The sequence below is a fragment of the Galleria mellonella genome, unplaced genomic scaffold (genome assembly GCF_026898425.1).
Source record: "Galleria mellonella isolate WM207_F2 unplaced genomic scaffold, CSIRO_AGI_GalMel_v1 utg173, whole genome shotgun sequence".
Taxonomy (NCBI): Eukaryota; Metazoa; Arthropoda; class Insecta; order Lepidoptera; family Pyralidae; genus Galleria; species Galleria mellonella.
The window spans coordinates 3,474,472-3,495,316 of NW_026442016.1; the positions used below are offsets into that span (position 1 = coordinate 3,474,472).

The 20,845-nt window shown below is 30.4% G+C and overlaps 2 protein-coding genes across 2 annotated transcripts; one reads left to right on the top strand and one right to left on the bottom strand.

Annotated features, from left to right (window-relative positions):
• Nucleotides 1-4,689: 4,689 nt before the first annotated feature.
• LOC113515465 (ras-related protein Rab-8A) lies at nucleotides 4,690-10,661 on the top strand. The gene is made up of 5 exons (XM_026899687.3): nucleotides 4,690-4,944; nucleotides 5,829-6,028; nucleotides 7,034-7,126; nucleotides 8,527-8,640; nucleotides 9,290-10,661. The coding sequence occupies exons 1-5, from the start codon at nucleotides 4,821-4,823 to the stop codon at nucleotides 9,371-9,373; spliced, it is 615 nt and encodes a 204-aa protein (XP_026755488.1). The 5' UTR covers nucleotides 4,690-4,820; the 3' UTR covers nucleotides 9,374-10,661.
• Nucleotides 10,662-12,922: 2,261 nt separating this feature from the next.
• LOC113515545 (uncharacterized) lies at nucleotides 12,923-16,789 on the bottom strand. Its single transcript, XM_026899792.3, has 5 exons — nucleotides 16,501-16,789; nucleotides 15,911-16,099; nucleotides 14,559-14,649; nucleotides 13,603-13,738; nucleotides 12,923-13,269 (listed from the first exon to the last, which is right to left on the bottom strand). The coding sequence occupies exons 1-5, from the start codon at nucleotides 16,636-16,638 to the stop codon at nucleotides 13,080-13,082; spliced, it is 744 nt and encodes a 247-aa protein (XP_026755593.1). The 5' UTR covers nucleotides 16,639-16,789; the 3' UTR covers nucleotides 12,923-13,079.
• Nucleotides 16,790-20,845: the final 4,056 nt, after the last annotated feature.

Consider the following 20,845-nt stretch of genomic DNA (forward strand, 5'->3'; position numbering starts at 1 on the left):
GAAATGAAAAGGGAAATAGCAAATCCATTCTCGCACACCTGAGTGGCATCTGAACAACTGAGCATTCGTCATCCGGCGCTAAATTACTGGAAAACATAGAAGCAAATACGGCATAAACCGTCGGGAATGGAGAAACGGAACGCGAATGTCAAAATTGCGGCTATTTACAGTGCATCAAGTTAAGCTGGCGGCTGTAACATTGGCTTGCGGTTGTTTGACAAATGAAGTTGTTGTACTTCATGCACAGACGGAAGGTAGCGATTTAGTAGCTACTGTATTAACCGGAATGACTGCGTCGTGTGAGATGCGACTTAGAATTACGGAAGAGGAAGTATATCATTTACTGTGGCAAATTTTGAGTTATTGCATTTTATATATTTTAATCTAATCAACACAGATACCAAATTCTATTTTTATTTCATGGTCGGCACCTGAAAGGGCTCAACGCCAACTGATAGTAGACACTCCTTCCGCGATGTAATCGGGAACGCACTCAGCCCTGACAACTGAGAATGTAAACTAGAATAAATTTAAACAACTAATGACAGCGTAAACTAATTAACAAATAAATTTTGCCTTGATCTTTAGGTATAATATACAAAAGAACGAATATAAATATTTTCATTTCATTAAACCTATTATGAAATTGAACAATATTTACTAACGAAGAACATAAAAACTAAGTATTAATTATTATATTATTTACACCCATATTAACAATCAGCTGTTTTTACAGTGCTGTATTTTTTCCTAATATAAGTATTTAATTTTAGACATTGTTTACAATGACCTGTTTTAATGTTCGCTTTTCGCTGTTATCAAATAAAATTGTTACTCAATTACAATTAGTCGTATTTATCCGCTGTAATATTTGTCAACGATAAAATATTCATGACAGAATCCCTGGAAGACTTAATTTGAACTCGGTTGGACAGCGTTTAGAAAACTACGCTACATGTGTACATTCAAAGTACTTCAAAGTTTGAAAACGAAGGTCTTTAAGTAGTGCGTGTTGTCAGCGTGGACAAACGGAACTGAAACATGGTCTTATACGGTTACCCGTATGCAAAAACTTCAAGTTACTCAGCCAGCTATGGAGAAGGCTATAATACCAAAAGATAAGTAATCTAAAGTAGCAGTGGGCTGGTCACATAGTTTGAAGAACTGACAACCGATAGGGAAGAAATAGTTCTTGAGTGGCGACTCCGTACAGGCAGTACCTGTAACGCAGTGTAGGAAGATCACCATTATCAATGATCTCAAATGCATTGCAGAGAGTCAGTGGATGCAGGTGGCTCGGGATCGTTCCTTATGGCAGTCTACGGGGGAGGTCTATGTTCAGCAGTGGGCAGTTAACGGCTGATATAGTAATGATGACGATGATATAATGTTTAACTTTCTTTAACATTTGACTTCAATAGGTAGGCATTGAAGTCAGAAACTTGAAAGTTTGACACAATTTTAATAACAGGATTTCCGCGGATTTCCGTTATCTCAATGCCATTTATTAATATATCTCTACCAATATACACCAATAGAAGTACCTAATAAATTCGATTCAAATAGGTACATGCAGTAGATATTTACAGCATGCTTAATGTTAACTTTTTATAGTGCAATAAGAAAACCATGAGTAGTCTGGCCTTCGGTTGGCGCCTGGCATCAAATTGAACGTATAAGACATACTCGTCTTGTATTTATAGTCGCACTCTTTATTCAGTGTTATACGATCTAAGATCATCATTACTTACTTCTCCGCCTGCGCTGCTTCTTGACATTCACTATAAATTCACAGTAAATTATGAAAATCTAATTTACTTTCAAAGCCAAATTAAGAATTCATATCTTGAAAAAGGCAAACGAAACCTATAAGATTTGAATTTCCTTGTTTCTTTACTTGGTCTTCTCATCTTTTCTGTTTTAGCCATGGGTGTTTTTTTTTTGGATTTCTTTTCACTTTATTTGTTTCTAGTTACTTAGAATTATTAAGATTATTAAGGTAAATTTTATTTTTCTACCCTATATTATTATGTTATTAGATTCCAAAAGATTGCGAAATAATAAAAAAAAAAAATAATCATTGTTCTTCTAGTAAAATACACAAAGATTACTAAAGACTAGGTTAAAAGAAGAATATCCACATAAACATATTCAATTACAGATCACTACGAGTATATTAATTATCACAAAGATACATTAATATTTTTTGGAGTTAACAGAAAAAATAGATAAAAACTTTTCCAGTACAAAAAACTCTCACGAAGTTTTATACTTTACTATCAAACACTGAGACAATATTATTTTTACACTAAGAGAATTTTTCGAATTAATTTACATATTTTAATAAATATTTTATTCATCACCAATAAACCTTGAACTACACAAGTCCGGTGCATACAGAACAAAACAAACAAAGCAGAAGGTGTGATAACAGATCTCGAACTTGGGCCATTTAATATGAATACATAGGACATTTACATACAGCTACATTGACTACCGAGATGAATCGGCGCGATATGCACTATCGAGGATTTAAGTAAAATAAATGGAGCTCTTAATGCGTCTTTGAGAGAATTTCCACAATTATCGACTTTATATCTCTGACGTTAAGAAATAATAATTCAAGTGGCATTATTTACCTCAGTATTACACCCACGACACCCGGAAGGTGCACTTCGGTCCCAAAGGTCGTTTGATCTAACTAGGGACGTTACTTTATATTATTTAATATGAATTTATAATGAAAATAAAAGAGGAAACCGACAATTATTATGCACCTAATGCCATCTTTCTAAACTGATTAGGTCATTTTAATATAACTTTAACGCTGTATAAATTATCCAGCTGTTACTCGCGACTTCGTCCGCGTGTTCGGGATAAGATAGTATATGAAGGGTATAGGCCATTTTATCCCAATCCATTTCATATAGTCGTGTATACAGAATTTCATAGTGACTGGTTAAGTCGTCATGGTTCTGTAACAAATAATCAAACTCGCATTCACATTTATAATTCTAGCATTTACCTGCGACTTCGTCTACGTGACCATGGTAAGTTAACTGACCGGGAGAAAAAATAGCTTATTAACAGTGTCCAAGATCCTATCTATGTCTATTCTCAAATTCATCATAATCGATTCAGTGACTTACATGTGAAAGCGTAACAAACAAACAAACTTTTGCATTCATAATATTAGTTTAAGATTAGTAAGGATTCAAAATTATGTCTTATAATTGACTTTTTACACTAATAACTTTTAACTAACATTATTGTTCTATCCTCACTCCAATCAATTTTTGGATAGGTAATTGTTCGTTGACATACAATGCCTTTCAAATCTGCACTTCGGTAAAAGCAATAGTGGTGTATTAGTAACTAAGACTAGAGATCTCATTGTTAGCTAACAATATATAGCATAGTTATGTACGAGTATATACGTTGCCAGCTTAAATTAATTCTGTCATTTTGAACTTCATACGGTCGCTTTAAGACATCATCGCGGTTTTTTTTTCATGGGTGAAAATGGTATGGTAACCCCGCCTGCGCTAACGGGATACGCTGGCGGAGCACCAGTGAAGGTTGATCGATGAGAATGAAAACAGGCCAGTTAGCCCATCATGATAATTTCATCAGGAATTAACCATGATAGTTTCCAGGGAGAACTGCGAGAAGGTCGACCTGGTTGGGTATATTGTTAGCAATGGGATTCTCAGTCTCCATTACTAACAATCCCTTTCCCCCCAAATCATCGCGGTTAATTCTTGAATTCGTTATGATGGCTAATATTATCCTCATCTATCAAATTTCACTGGTTTCTTGTTAACTTATACCAGTAGCTCAGGCGGATTAACATTTAACTTTCATGAAACAAATATCTGCTAGCGATTGCTATTCGCAATACACAATTAAAACTGAACTGAGTCTGAGAGCATAAGAATTTGTTCCTAAACCTACTATTTTATTTATTTATTTATTATTTTTGAGGGAAGCTTACAACTATAATAACTTAATAATTAATAATAATAACTAATATATCACAACCTAACTACATATATAACAATTACAATAAGCAAATTAAAAGCTACCACAAATAGCTAACGAAAATTGAATTACTTTAAGTCTAAAGAATTAATAAATGTCCAAATACAGGCTGAATGTCGTTAATATGACTGAATAAATAATTTGCGATTTTTTTTATGTAACTGCTACTATTATTAAATATATCCATTTCATTATCCCCACTACATAAAGATACCATACATAAATGAAAATAGTGGAAGATCATATATTAATACAACGTAAACTAATTAATTAATAAAAAATTATAGTGAAATAAATTCCACATTTTTAATAATAGTTAGTTAAATACATTATTATCATAAAAACCGCAACACATCGAACTTTCATAACAGGGAATAAATTTCGCAACTGGCAGCATTGCTCATGAGAATATATCCTATCTAATAAGTTTCATAATTTCGTAAAAGACATCAAATAATTTATTTCATACCTAATATTTAATAATATTTAAATGTAAATTAAATAAGGTTACCCTGAAGTAGATAACACGTAATTCCCTATTGGTTAACTGAATTATTTATTACAAGACACAGTGTAGTGACACATTACTAACTTATCTATTCTAGTAGCGACCAAGAAAATCCAGTGCCTACACGAAAAATAACGATATTTACTTGTTGCAAGACAACAGGGGCGAACCCACGCCTGCGCAGTTACCCTCATCGATTTTTCTCACTTTGACAGTTACACCGATGTTTTGAGCCAACACTCGCGTTCTAGACAACAAAGTAAACAAAAAAATGGCTTTAGATTTTTCTGCTACGTATAAGCTTTTAGTTTTAGGCGATTCAAATGTAGGGAAAACGTGCATTGTGCATAGATATTGCGACGAGAGATATTACGATATTTACATATCCACAATAGGTGAGTAAAATATTTACCTTTCGGTTTACGAGCCTTTGTCAGTCAGGTGATGTTGTGTTTTAGTGCATCTTTGTAATATAACGAATCTGAGATTATGTTTTTACATTACCAATGCAAAGTTGGAACAATGAAGTATGTGACGCCACAACAGCACACATTCTATACTACCTAACACTTATTACAGGTTATTTTTTTTTATTATTTAGTTTATTAATTATTTGACATTAATTAGATATTAATTAAATTTATTGTAAAAAGTACAATATGTAGTTATTATACCTACTAACATACATTGATACCTTTACATATAACAATAGCTAGGTACCGTCTCGTTCAAGAATGAATCACCACTGTAATTTTTTATATTTAATGTTGTAATAATTTATTTTAAGTATATATCTATTTATTTGCGTGTATAATTAAATTCAACTTAAATTTCATTTAGATATACTCACTTGTAAGTCATGTTGTAATTGTGAAATGATTCATAAAAGACATAGGTAAAGACTAAGTAAAGAGATAGGTACTATAGATTTCTATGTCTTGTCACAGAAATGTCATATACTAGTAGTATAAATAAAGGATAATAATCTGTAGTCCTCATTCTTATGGCATTGGTAAAGATATGCATCAGATAGATACTTACACTATACTTTCGCAATTTGCTTCTCCAATAACTTTACCGTTTCTTACCAGTTCATCATTCTTAATGGCTATCTATTGCGCAATTTATATTTGTTCTTTACGTCACTAATCACAAATTATACAGTGCGGTTAATTTTATTGAAGTTACACAAAGGAAATAGAATCCTTTGTGTATCGCACGAATATGTTGTATTTACTTTATAAGTGAAGAATATATTTTATTTGTCGTATGTTTCCAGGCATAGACTTCAAACAAAAGATCATAAATCTCGACGGCGTACCGATCAAGCTCCAGATATGGGATACGGCAGGCCAAGAGAGGTTCCGTACATTAACCACTGCTTACTACAGAGGTGCTATGGGGATTATCCTCATGTATGATATCACAAATCTCGAATCATTCAACCATTTGTCTTATTGGCTGAGAAACATTCAAGAGGTAAGCGCCTGATATACTACGTTTAGCAAATTTGCTCAACAACATTTATAATTTTAATAGAAGGAGCTAGACATTGTTTATAGAGTACGTGATACTACGTCTATGGTTTATAGTAATTAATTTTTGTATTAACCACAAATCGATGTTTTTGCAGTAGTACAGTTAATTTTTCTTTTAATAGACAAACAAATAAAATATCATTATTTCGCACCTATGAACACTTGGCTGTATTCATAAATGTAATAAAGTTGTTACACAATTCGTATTTATTTATTTATAATAACTATAAAAGTTAGTTTATTACTTCTTAGTGCTTTAACAGCTTAATGAATCACTTTATAATTCAGTATACTACGTACTGACAGGGATGGTAAAGGATATTGGCTACTTTATCTTGGTTAATGAACATATCCTGGTCACGCGGGCGATGTCGCTAGTAACAGCTAGTATTACTATTACTTACATTATGGTTTGCTTAATTTAAATTTACATTTTACATGATTATATTATTACCATATTATAATCGTGAACAGTACAGTTTCAGAGGAGCTTTCTCCCGCGAAAGTTTAGGTTGTAGAATGACCTCTTTACCAAGGTTTTCTCTAAAGATTACTCGATAAGGTTCTTCAAAATAAGTTTATTAAGCATTCTTCAGGGTCGACAATGCGCACGTAATATCCTAGTATTGCAGATGTCCATAGAAAACAGTGGTAGTTTACCATCAGACGGGCTTTTCGCTTGTTTGTCACCTCTGTGGTATAAAAATATGTATTATTATGGATATTTATCTAAGTATTTGATAAGATAATACAAAGCACTTATTGAATCAAATATACCTACGGTTATTTCAATTAGTTCCGATGAAAAACATAAGTACCTATATCACAGATATATAGATATACTACGTATCTGTGATACTATATGTCTATCAATCATAGATAGATAGACATACTATAATAGCTTATATCAATGCTTAGTATTATACGGGCGTTTATTATTTTACAGTATGCTTCTCCAGATGTCATCAAAGTATTAGTTGGCAATAAATGTGATGTTCACGAGAATCATCGTGCTGTTCCCAAAGAAAGGGGCCAAAAGGTAATATTTTTCTACCATAATTTATTTTGACCATGAACTGAGCAAAATAATTATCAAACTCTCTTTTACGAAAATATCACGTACGTGTATGTTAATACACATAAATAAAACCATTAGAGAATTCCCTTTTTCTTGAAGTCGCTTAGAAATTAACAAAATGGTGATGGCGGAAACTTAGAAAGTGCCAATAATTTATTAAGTAAACTGAATACGTTATCTTTGATCTTCTTGGTCGGTAGATGGAATTTTCGAAAATGATATATGGTCTATGTTCCTCGATGATATCACAGCTTTCTATAGGTGAAAGAATGTTTAAAATCAGGTAAGTAGTTTTTGGTTTTATACATTACAAACAATGGCACATTATATATTAGTACAGATTTAAAAAATACAATGAATGTACCTATGTATGACGTAGAAAATTTATATTATTAGTTAAGCTCTCAAAAATATTATGGTTGAACCCAGATGGTTGGCTTATTTGCCTTACTCGTGAACTTGTATTTTTTTTTGATGGGTGAAAATGGGATGGTAACCCCGCCTGCGCTAACGGGATACGCTGGCGGAGCACCAGTGAAGGGTGATAGATGAGAATGAAAACAGGTCAGTTAGCCCATCATGATGAATTTATCAGGAATTAACCATAATAGTTTCCAGGGGGAACCGCGAGGAGGTCGACCTGGTTGGGTATATTGCTAGCAATGGGATTCTCAGTCTTCATTACTAACAATCTCTTTTGTAAACTTGTATTAATTTACCGTGCTTAACTTTTAGTTATTTGTTATTTTCTAATATTCTTAGTTACTGGGATAACAAGATTTCGAATCCTACGGTTAAATAATAAAAACATTTTAATATTTTACTATTCTATTTAATTTCAAGCATTTATAAGTGCTTGAAATTTTATAAATAATATGTTTATTTTATTCTATATCTTTATTATATATTTTGGTTTCGACTAGGACATCAACGAAAACTGATTTTTATCATTATTCTTTAACTCTATAACAAATAGAAAATTCAAGTGAAATATATACAAAAAGTACATACAAAAGGCAGTTTTGTCGGTAGAGCAATCTTTTACAGACAAATTATGGTTAAAGGAAAACAGGCAGAAGTTATTTATATAGATCTACAAGTATAAGTTGAGCCGGCAAATGTTATTTTGCCCTCTGTTGAGTCATTCAAATAGGTACATAATTTGTGATAAAAACTATACTACTACTATTTCTCAAATTGCGAAAAATAAAATTAAAGTCGGTTAAGATATTCCGTGAACAAACACCAATTTTTACATATTAAGATATCATAAATTATGATATTTATGAGTGGTAAATTTTGAGGATTTCCGCGTCTATTGAGGAATTTCATTGACATTAAAAGTATTTTACATATTACAGATAGCCGACGATTTCGATATGCCCTTCTTCGAAGTATCGTGTAAAAGCAACATAAATATTGAGGAAGCATTTTTGACGTTAGCAAGGAAAATTAGAGAATATAGAGAGACTAAGGTATGTAAGTGTTAATAGTAGGGGAAGGGTAATATAATATATAGCAATATCTATATATTTTTATTATAATGCCTATATACTAGTATAATAATATGTTTAGTGTGTTATTCAAAAAATAATATTGGATAACAGACTTTTAACATAGTCGATAACAGATATTCGATCGATATGGACGATATAGAAATTGGTAATGACTTTTTTTCCGCCATCAATGCCCAGAGGAAACCAATTTATAAATATCGCATCGGTATTCATACTACCTATGCCTAGTTAATAGTAGACATTGTGGAACATTGTCATTTACTAATTTAATTGGACAATTAAGAGATCAGATTAATTAAATAACCTTTTGCGTTTTAATGACAACGGGTTATTAAGGAACTTTTTAAATATATTTTTATTTCTATAATATTCTGTTATTATTAGACAGAGAGACAATATCTTTAGTAATATTATAAGGGTAATGAAATTTGGTAAATATGTAGGTACTACTTGTGATTCAGAAGAATATACTTTTTATTGCGATCAATCAAAATATACTGATCGTGCGAATTTGTGGGAAGGAAAGAAAATCTAGTAAACTATTTTACTGTTTATAAAAAATAAGATATAAAACAAAACTAAATTTATTCCATTGATATAATTCCAGGCGGATGCTTTCGAATTCAAGGAGAGGGACGACGTGATTAAACCATCGAAATCCGAAACGGACGTGTCAAAATGTAGCTGTTAGTTAGTATTAGATTAATTCATTACCAATGGATCTGTGTACATTCCAACAGGCATATTGTATTCATATAGTGCATGATACTAGTACAGATAAGCCTGTTGTAATTGTACTAGGTTTGTAGTACGTGTGTGTAACCCGCGTAGATAACAACTGTAAAATAGTTCTAGAAATTGGGTTTCTATCCTGGTATTCAGACGGATAAAACTCGTCTGCATCAGTGTCCTATTTGAGTTTCTTCAGTCAAGCAATCGTGTTTGCATGGATATGTTTCAATTTAATGTATGGAACATAGTGATGAAATTACAACTTAGTTCTCAGGATAACTAAGTACTGTGGTAACACAGTGCTGTCTGTGACCTACATGGTGCTGTTCATGATTATGGGTGATGGTTATTACTGTTCTTCAGGTGGACCTAATTATTTTTTTGCCTGATTATATAAATATTCTAATATGTTATATTTAAATGTGATTATATATAATATAATATAATATAGTCATATTTAATTAATAATAGAATTGAGTTCCTGGATTCTATAAATGAGGTTAGTTAATGATTTATATCAGCATTAGCTATATGTACACATAATAATCTGTTTTTGTATAAAAAAATAGTGTCATCATACTCGTATTAAAATAATAGTAGGTAAAATAAACAATAAATCAGTTTTTTTTTGTAATTATTAGTTGAATAACAAAGGTCTACAAAAGAATATTAATGTTGTTTAATAGTAATGCTCTGCAAAGAAAAATAGATTGTAAGTTATACCAGGATTACTTGATTGTATCTACTCGAGTTACACGTACACAAGCAAATCATGCGTCGTGTAACAGCTGCATCTCCAAAGCAAGTGACTGTGTTACTGAATCTCTACAGTAACTTGTTTGAGGAATTTATATCGAAAGACAGGGGCATAAAGCCACATGGTTCATGGTGTACAATCTTAGCGGATGTAGCCCCTGCTTAGTAATCTAGTACTAGCTTCACGCATATTCTGTGTGCTATCTTGCGTGTAACAACTGTCGCAATTTCCGAACGCACTGCAATTGTGGTACATTATACTTGATCCAATATAAAAAAAAAAATGTTTAACTAAAAGAACAATCGTTTGTACCAATTGTCTGGCCTTAGCATATTTCTCAGGAATGGTAACATAGATACAGAATGACTAAACTTTTTTACAGGTAGCGTCCTTTTCGGTGACGAAATTCCAAAATTGCTACTAATTACTCTTTAAGATATTTTTTTAAAAAACAATCTGGTAATCTTTTTAATCTATCTTAAGTTAATAACTATTTTTTTTTATTATATTTTTATTTGTATTAGATCTCAAAATTTTGTGTTTATGAAATAAATCCATGAACAAGAACTCAATTCTTTTATAATCTTTAAAAGAAATATATCCATTGATATTCTGATAATTGTTAACAGACATTTTCAAATGTAGGTAACGATTAAAAATATTAAGTAGGTAGTAAAGTCGTCTAGGTAAACTCCAAGACTTACTCATCTACCTAATATTTTACCTATAGAAAATTATGACGTTCTAATTAGAATCTTACGATTTACAAAAATTTAATTACTTTAAAGAGTTCGAGTAATTAATAATGTACATGGCAATACTAAGTACTAAACTTTGCCATTTATCTATCATTCTATTTGTCAGTTATCCAAAAAATGAAATGGTATAAATTACGGAATTTCGCTTCCCAATTTCTATTTAGACTGCCCAAAATTTTAGCTTTTAAGTGATTTACATTGAGTTCTATTTAATCATAATTTTATGTCGAATAAAAATTCACTGTATTACTACAGTAATAAAATACATTTTACTTTTAAAGAGCATTTCTTGTTCTGTATTAAATTTACCTGACACATTCACACCTAAAGTATATGTTCAAAATATTCACTGATGGCATAAAGAATTCAGTCAATTTTACCTTTACCTACTTTGACTGTAGAAAGATTATACAATGTACTTTTTACTGAATAAAATTTAGTATCTATATAATATATTACATATTAATAACTAAAACATTTCACAATAAGAGGGCCTTTGACCTTGTAGGTAAACATTGGAGCCTACAAAAACAACTTGCTCAGCAAATATTATCCAAATAGACTCGACGAAGGCACAGTATATCTAACGAATTTAAATAATTATTAGGAATGGTATTTGTAATAGCTCGTTTGTTACAAAATATAAAATATTGCATTTCTATCGGGCGAATTAGTTACGACTAATGCGATTATATTGGAGAAAATGCTTTTGATGTTAAATATAAATCAGTAGTTATTAAAATATATACTCTTTTTGGTAGAAAATATATGCACATAGGTAATTCGGTTAATACCGTAAAATGTAAGCAACAATAATTATTTTACGAATGGAAACCGTATTATTCCATTTAATTTATACTAGGGTCGACTTTGAAGTGACATTCTCTATATCATAAAATTTCTGTTCGATAATATATTGTTGTAAAAGTTATAAATATAGGTAAAATTGAGTCAAAGCTATTCTAAATTTAATTCTTGATGATTCGTAAAAAACAGTTTTGATTGATAAACTATAAGCAATTTCTTAGTTATAGAAATAGGTTTAGAGAATGACATCTCAGTATCGATCCAAATGTCTTTTATCTAGTGCTTAGCACTTAAGGGGCTGGTCCCAATTTTATGTGATTATTAGCTGCTGGGCAGCAATATAAATCGATATTGAAATCATATATGTCTGTAGTATTATTCTGTAAATTTATTATATGTTAAACTAAAAAGATTATCATATGTTCATTCTATTCTTTTATGCAATATAATATACAACGAATATTAGATGTAAAAGGGTCATAATCAAGAGATTTAAAAATGAGAATTATAAGCATAATACTTATTATTAATATTTTAAAAAATAAGTTTTATTTTTTATTATTAATTACACATTTTATCATTCTACATATACATATAAAAATGAAAAAATATATTGGAACGAAATTTTAATATTGTGTGAAATTTCCTAAGCAATCAATCCCTTGTGTTTCTCTCCAATTAATCACATTATTTGTAACAGTGATTACATCACCAGCACAACTAATATTAGGTTTTAATTGTTCTATGTATAATAAAGATTTACTATAAACATCATCTTTTATTTTTATCCAAAATTTGATGAGAAAAATAAAAACATTAAGGGCGCTATTTCTTAATTTTAATATGTATAATATTTTTTCAATATAGGCTTTCGAAATCGAAATCGTTAGCAGAACATAAAACTAAGACTCTACCCATGCTATAGATACATAATATTAGAATACAAATTTAGTGAAATAAAAAATAAAAAAGACAACAAATTTAAATATTCTATACAAACTTAATAGCTAAATGCATCGTGTAAATATGAGTCTTCAAATTTTTGCCGTTTTCGACTCATGTTTCTATGGTGAAAATGTTCATTTTTGCTCATAAAATACCCCCTTCGATTTTGATTTCATCTGTATACAACAATTCATTAGTATGACGAGTATATAGTAAAAAATTTGTTTTTTGACTAGTGCCCTATTTAGTGATGCCCATGGAAATCATCAACTTTAAAGATACCTACATAAATATAAATCACCTTAAAATCACCTTCAACCTTATGATCACCTTAAAATATGTAACGTATTTCATATATTTATTGTCATTATGTAAGATAATATTTCATAAATTCCTACTTATAAAAAATCCAAATTTTTTCTTTTTCTTTTTGTGTTATGACTAGCATCTGTTTCAGTTTTTATGATCTCCTTTTTTACATTAATAGTATTTGTTATTGACAGACTTTGTGAATTGGATTGACTGTCGGGTTCTGATTTTATATTGGCATTAAGTTGATTTCCTCTAATACCTTCGTTTTCTTCTTTTCTGTAATAAACACAAATAAATGTTATGATAGTACATTTAATGATATTACCTAAAAAAACATGTATTTTTCTTTAAAAAAGTATGCAGGTAAGGCACAGGTAAACATAAGTTTTGATATGAATGTAAACAATAATGTACTTTAAAATACCCTTATCTAATACACCTATCTCTGTAAAACACATTTTGAGTAGTACATGACTGTCATATTAAGTAAACACCTATTAATATTAATATATATTTATAAATAGCATTATAGTCTATAGTTTATTGAATGTTTAATGTTTTGAGGATCTGGTATTCATATAACTTTATTGGAAAAGTAAAAATACTTACATAATGTTATTTGTATGTGGTATACTGCATATTTTCTGTAGCAAACATTCAGGTACCTGGAAATCACCAAAAGTATCTTCATACTTTTGATGATTTTTCATATGGTTCTCGTCATCATATTTCCCTCTTAAATGTTCTGAAATAAAAGTAAAACTCAACTTAATATTCTAAATAATTTAATAATGAATGTTTTAATTTTTATGTATTTTATAAGCAAAAGCAAATATTAACTTCTATTTGCTTAATAATCAACAACATTACAGACTCCAAATTTTTTATGGATGGATAAAGACGGAATGGTGCACCTATCTATGCTAAAAGAGAGTAAAAGTTGACAAATGGTACTTCATATTAAATCAGGCAACATTTGTTAATTTAAATATAGATATAATTCTTACAGGCAATTTGATTACCTAAGTAAGTATATTCTCATCTAATAATGTAATGTAAATAGGACTCTATTTTCTGCGCTTAGCCTCTCATTTGGGCCATTTGTGCGTATGATTCTCATCTAATATTATATAGTTTGTTTGTAACCTTATAGCACCATGACAGCTTAATCAATCACTATGAAATTTGGTATAAACATACTATATGGAATAAAGAAGGATATAGGCTTCTTTTTAATCCGGTAAGTAGCTGTTTTTGATGGTGGGCTCATATTTCTTCACAAAGATACCTTGTACAAACTATAATCCCGGGCAATAAATATATCCCAGTTACATAGATGAAGTTGCGGTTAAAAGCTAGTATTAGAATTAATAGATCTAATATATATTTAACTCTATAAGAAATTTACAACCTATACAACAAGCTACAAGATATTTTAAGAAGAAGCAGTATTTAATTATACTTTTGAGGTCACTGTTCACGCAGATATTTACCATACTGCCATTGCCATTATAAGCTTATTATTTCTATTACTTAATAGTTTTCAGAAAGCCTTAATACTTTACCTTTCTTCTTAAGCCAATATCTTAATTTATTTTCACTTTTTTTCAAATCATCAATTATTTCCAACAAAGGTTGTGTTATTTTCTGGAAAAACTGAAATAATACATTTAATCAATAACAATATAGAACTGATTAGTTGATTAGAATTATTTTGTTTAATTTCACTACCATTAGTATATATTTAATCGCCAACTATTAACTACTATTTGCTTCACTTCTAAACAAAGCATTTTCAGGCAATTAATGTATTGCTAATGAAGATGCCTCATTAAGAGGTAAAACATACGTCCCAACATGTGCATAGACTGAATGATGGTCAGAAATTAATGACTAATAGGGAAGGTCATAGAACATCTACTAATAATGGCAGTTACACACATACTAGTGATAGCGGAATAAAATAAAATAATTGCAATCAACTAGTTATATTAACTTCCATAAAATGCATCTAGTTCAGTAAAATATTAATAATATGAAAATATATATACAGTGATTTCTCTGTATAAGTAACCTCTCTATAAGAAATATTTTTTATATTTTATTTAATTTACTCAGCTTAATTAGTAAAACAAATAAGAAACTTTTTTATTGAAATTGGTTCAATTATCCAAAATGAGATATGAGATATTTTCCATCATTAGCTAGTAGCCCATGTAATGAAAGATAGTTATGTTGCACATAGACTTGTCAAAAGGATAGCACTGAATCTACCATTTGTTTATTATATATATATATATTATATATATATATATATATATATATATATATATATATATATATATATATATATATATATATATATATATATATATATATATATATATATATATATATATATATATATATCTTTATAATTCATACATATATTACTAATATATTTTTATATAAACAATATCTATCAAGTACTTTCATAGAAATCTTCAGTCATTGCACAGAGCCCAAGAAGTTACCAGAAAATTTCTGTGCTTATAGGTAGAGCTAAACTGACTATGTTAGACATGATTTTATATGTACAATGATCTAAATGACAAGTGAACAAAATGAACTGCTATTTATGATGTACATGTGGAGATGAAGTAAGAGTACAAATTTTTTACCAAGAAAATAAAACTTCTCTTGTGGTGATGTATTGTATTATATCGTTATATCATTAACTGTCCACTGCTGAACATAGGTCTCTCTCTGTTGGGGGGATTTTGCCAGTAGTTGCAATACTTGGCAGTTGGGTTGAAAACTGCAGTTAGACGTTGATATTTTAAGAGGGATGCTGCTACTCATCCCTTGACCATTTAATATACCTATCAAAAATAACTTTTCAATATTATCTTTTACTCTTTTGAATCTTTTAACTCACCAATTCTTTTGAGGCCTCTTTGAGCCTAAGATTCAATTTCACAGAATATCCAAAAGATTTAACCATATTTAGAATTAATGTGGTTCCTTCATGATTTATTTGTATACTTTTTAAAGTACTTGTGTCTGATAACATTTGGAGACCTTTTTCAATAAAAGAATTGTCCTCTATCTCCAGTTCGTTACTATTCTGTAACAATATTTATTAACAGCTTAGTATTTGGATTGGCTATTCCTTATGAATGTCAAACATGAGCATCATAGAGTATTAGGTAATTGCCATAATGCTTTTCATGTCTGTAAGCGAAGGTTCCACTTCCTATTAGTCAGCTTATTTGCATTAAAAACATTATACAGAATATACTGTTCTGATAACTAAGTATGTAATTCTATTGTTATATACCAAAATAAAAAAAAAAAAGATATATTCCTTTAATTAAATAAGACAAATGATTGCAATGCAAACAAAAATACGATTCTATGGATTAGTTTGCCAAGATGACTTGTTAATTCTAGGTATATAGATATGTTAATTATATGATAATTATTTTAAATATTTTTTTAATTAAATTAATTTTTTTAATTACAAACCTTTAAGTTAGCCAAAAAACTAGTTTTATTGAAATTTGAAATCCATAATGTAATATAATTCGTGACTAAAACTTCATAGTCGTTGCTCGAAGAGAACATTATAAAAAAGGAAGGATCCTTTTGTAAAAGTTTCCACATATTGTTGGGGCTATGCAACAATTTTTTCTAACTTAATTTCATCAATAATGCCTTTAAATTCATAAAGTAAAAATCTAATTGTAAATAATAATCAACTTAATAAAAAACAACTTGAGACTTGATAAATAGTTATTAACCAATGTCATCACTGAAATCATAAGATCGTTACTGTCACTGTCAAACGAAAAGACTGTCAATGTTAAATGTCATGTATAATCACAACAGGAAAGACAAAGATACTAAACGTAAAGTCTTTATTATCTGTGGCACAAACATAGCTATGTAAAAATAAACTGTGGTATACAAAAATATTTACTATCAGATAAATCTTTATTGTTTCCTACAAAAGATTACAATAGTAAATTTATTCTAGGTATAAACAATTACAAGAAATAATCACAATGAGAAAACAATGGGCGACCTTATCGCTAAAAGCGATCTCTTCCTGGCAACCTTTGGATGGACTTATTTTTAATGGGTGATAATGGAATGGTAACCCCACCCGCGCTAACGGTATACACCGGCAGGGCACCAGTGAAGGATGATAGGTGAGGATGAAGCAGGTCAGTTAGCCCATCGTGATGAATTCAATAAGAATTGTTCACGTTGGTTTCCAGCGGGAACCACGTGGAGGTCGACCTAATAGGGCAAATTGCTAACAATGGGGCTGTCAAACTCCATTGCTAACAATCCCTTACCCCCTACCTTTGGATGGACTAGTAAAATGAGTGGTAATGCATGAATGCTATTATGGGCGATACAGTATACTCGATTATGTCCATAGTATTACATTTCAACAGGTTCGCTTATTTGTCATTCTAAGTTGCATAAATAATGTTTATAAAGAATATTTTTTTATCTTCAAGAACAGATAGGTTATTATTCTTTATTTGCTTCTACATTATGCTTATTATTTATTCTTTTTATTCATGGTGATAGCACTGAAATAATTGAAGTAATTATGTATATTATATAATTTTAGAAATAAATATATACATAAAAATACGTATATATTAATGTCTAAATAAATTCCTTTTACATAATTAAAAGTCATACAAGATTTCCGATTGAAAGTTGATTTAAACTCTGAATTATAGCTATAAAATACGTTTGTTACTAATATCAAATCTAGAAATATATATAATTAAATCTAAATTTTATAAAAAAAGACTGCCTTGGTTTTTAAGTCTGTGGTATAAAGTCTTTTTTAATGTCTGCATACCGCGGTTATCTAGGTACAATATATATGTACAATATAGGTGTATAGAGCTTAGGCTTGTAGAAGTAGAATACATAACACGTACTGACTCACCTTATTGTAAGTGACTACCGCTGCAACACTTACAATACCAGGTGCAAGAATTGCAGGTGTACTACAACGTAAGGTGGTCTTTTTTAAAGAAATATACTCATTCTTTAAGGTTATAATTACCTATTAACCGTGAAGAATACATTTTTCTTTGGGCTTTTTTATGGCTGAAATTTTTTTTTATACAACTTAGAATGGCAAACAAGCTGACGGCCCACCTGATGGAAAGTGGTAACCGTCGCCTATAGACATGAGCAGTATCATGGACGTAACAGAGTATACTGTTTCGCCCATGATACTCCCCATGCGTTGCCATTCCTAAGGACTCAGGTGTTATTGCTCTGTACCCAGTAAATTCACGCTATATCCCACCCTTCAAACCGAAACACAGCCATGCAAACACAACTGCTTCATGGTTGAAACTCGAATGGAACAGCAATCGATATTTGTACAAAGTCTCCCTCTGGTAATGAAATGGCAACCCTGCCTATGCTATCGGTATACGCTGACAAGGCACCAGTGAGAGATGATAAGTGAGGATGAAAATGGGCCAGTTAGCTCATCGTGACGATTGCTACAAGAATGAACCACAATGATTTCCAGGGGGGCACAGCTAATAGCTATTGCTAATAATGGGAATATTATAACCCATTACTTACAATCCCTTCACCCCTTCTTTTTTGGGTTTATCGCGTATTTATGTATCTTATTATCATTTCAGCTGTTAACTATCCACTGTTAAACTTAACTCTCCTTCATGACTACCTGCAATGCGTTTGATGTCATTGCTCCATCTAGTGGTGGGTTGTCTTATACTGCGTTTGCCTGTCGGTGTGTTGCCACTCAAGAATTTTTCTTCCCAATAAATTGCATTATTTATTGCTACAACTGTAATGTATTAATTAAATTAAAAACACTAGTCATAAGTTTATTTAAGTACATTTTAAGTACCATTTATTTTTTGCTAATGGAGCGGTTTATTTCATTCACGCTGTTTAATTACCGAAGACAGAAATATGGACGTTGATGGAAAATATGACTAATGGAGTGCGGACATGTTGGTAAAGCGGTAGTCATAATTAGTTGCTGGGCGAGTTTTGTTTCGTTTGTGATTAATTGAATATTTGCACTACGTAATAATATATAAATGTATAGTTAATTTAAAATTTTCGTTGTTACACATATTTTAAATACGCGACGAAAGGATGGCAATAAAAAATTAGGTATATAGGCAGTATTTACTTGTAATCGCGTCACGTTAGGTCCTGATCGGGAATTAAAAATATATTAATGTGTATTTACAATAGTCTAAACTATCTAATTTGTAATTTAATAAATTAATTACGGAGAGTAATAGGTTACCAATAATGTTCGTTGAATAGGACTAGAGATCCTATTACTGTCATGGTAAATATTTGTATTTCATTATGTTGCAAAAAATAATAATAATACCATCAATAGGTAAGTATCTAATAATCGAGGGATGGGCAGCAGCTTTCCTTTTAAAATGCCACTAAAAGCTAACTGTGATTGCCAACCCGCCTGGCAAGCGTGGTTACTATTGGCAACATCTCCCTCATGGGAGAGGCCTATTCTTAGTAGTGGAGAGTTAATGGCTGATACAATGATATAATATAGTACATTAGTACAAGAGAAGTTTTACTACACTGGTGATATTCTTACTTTATCTCCATTGGAGATGGAGTAACCCTGGTAAATAACAGTTCATTTGGTACTAATTCTCATTTGGATCATTGTGTACGTAAAGTTATGGTTAATACAGTCAGTTAAGCTCTGCCTATAAACAGAAGAAGCTTCTTGGTATCTTCTTAGGCTGTATGGAATGACTAAGAGTTCATTTAAGAATATTTAATAGATATCGTATATTTAAATATATAAGTATAACACTAGTGTACGTATAAATTATTATAATTTATTTATTATAATATATTAGTTTTAAGCAAATATATACGCTTAATGGTTCATATAATAATAATAATAAAATATGAAAATAATAAAAAATAAACTACCGTTGGTTGGGAATGTCCGTGTCGCATACTGGCGATGGGTTCCGCATATAACAACATATTGATCAATACATATAATAAAATCGTAACTGGTCGCTATCTGTACATGGAAGATATATAAGAAAAACTATTATAGGGGGCTTTATGAACGCAATAGAATTTTTGTCTATTAGTCTGTTTATCTGTATGTTTGTGCAAGTTAATCTCAGAAACGGCTTAACCGATTTGAATGCGGTTTTCACTAATACATTGCGATTTGCTATATTTAACTTTTAGTGTTTGTTTTATTTCAATCGGTTCATAAATAAGACTTTCGTTATATCAAATATCTAAAGAATCACATATAAAATAACCGATCAGTCGAAAAGCTGATTTTTTTTTATTGTATGTATTGATTTTGAGAATTCTGTCTAATCGTGCGAAGCCGGGTCGGATCGCTAATATACAATAAATAATGTCATATTATGTCAACGTGCATTAGACGCGCAATGCCTAAAGATTTATCGTTTGGCCAATATGTTGGTTAGGAAAAAGATATTAATGTCAACATTTAGTTTTAGCTATCATTTACGAAGCCCTCAGTAGGTGTTATTCCAATCTCACCTGCCATTTGAAGTCGCAGTTTAAATAAGTATATATATACACGTATCAGTTACAGGTGTTTGAAAGAATTTAATATTTTGGATGTATTCGTAAAGCCACAGCGTACTTGTAAGTAATAGTACACAGAATTTAGGTTTTAGATTTACAATAACGTAGGAGTACCTAATGAATTGTCTATCCATTGTTGCCTATACTATAAGCTTAGAAGTATATTATTAAAATTATGAAGATTTAATAAAAAACTTAAGTTTTTTTATTTTACATTTTA